The following is a 682-nucleotide window of genomic DNA, read 5'->3' as shown; positions in this document are numbered from 1 at the left end:
CGTCTCTCTCCTCTGCTGCAGTGTGGTGGCAGACTGAAGCCGCGGATGCTGCGGCCTGTTCGGACCCTGGAGCTGAGCACGTAGTTGGGATCGAGATCATCACCACCCTTAGAGAGCAGAGTCACATTAGGCTTGGCTGAGATTCCAGAGTTAAATTCGACTTTGTTAAGCGATGGCAGAGCTGCGGTACCTTCAGGTTGCCTGAGTTGAGGTCAGTCTTGTGCTTGTCTGTGGGTTTGTATCCTCCATGTCGGTCCTCGATCACAGGGTCCAACAGGTCTTTGAAGACTTCGTATGTCTCCTCATCCCCAGCAACACAGCCCACAGTCATAATGAAGGGGTGGCCTGCACGTGAAGCCAACAGGGTCACGAGAGACCGCGGACAGGAATATACAAACAAACATCCTCACAAATTAAATGTGCTCTGTGTCGTCAGGGCTCAGACTGGGACTGTTACTGTACCAGGATTGTCAACCCCTGTCTGAATGACACCATCTATGGTGAAGCCGCTGGGTGTAGCCCTCTCTCTCAGTTTCTTGTACATGTCCTGGGTTAAAACCTTGGCCATGTAGTTGTTGTGCTGACTGAGATCTGGGTACTCATCCTCAGCTGACAGCCTCTTCAGGGTCAGCTTGACCATTTTGTCAGAGCTAAACAGAAACAGTCTACAGGGTGAGGAGAG

At 51.8% G+C, this 682-nt stretch overlaps 1 protein-coding gene across 1 annotated transcript; it reads right to left on the bottom strand.

Annotated features, from left to right (window-relative positions):
• Positions 1–2: 2 nt before the first annotated feature.
• On the bottom strand, positions 3–676 carry LOC102206379 (creatine kinase, testis isozyme-like; the record flags this gene model as incomplete). Its single annotated transcript, XM_005755808.2, has 3 exons — positions 3–107; positions 191–345; positions 463–676. Coding segments are annotated over 3 exons (474 nt in total), but the record flags the coding sequence as incomplete, so codon positions are not given.
• Positions 677–682: the final 6 nt, after the last annotated feature.

This window comes from Pundamilia nyererei, unplaced genomic scaffold, assembly GCF_000239375.1.
Source record: "Pundamilia nyererei isolate P.nyererei 1_Seehausen unplaced genomic scaffold, PunNye1.0 scaffold03432, whole genome shotgun sequence".
NCBI lineage: Eukaryota > Metazoa > Chordata > Actinopteri > Cichliformes > Cichlidae > Pundamilia > Pundamilia nyererei.
The sequence above is the reverse complement of the archived record's forward strand: the minus strand, read 5'-3'. Positions and strand labels throughout refer to the sequence as shown.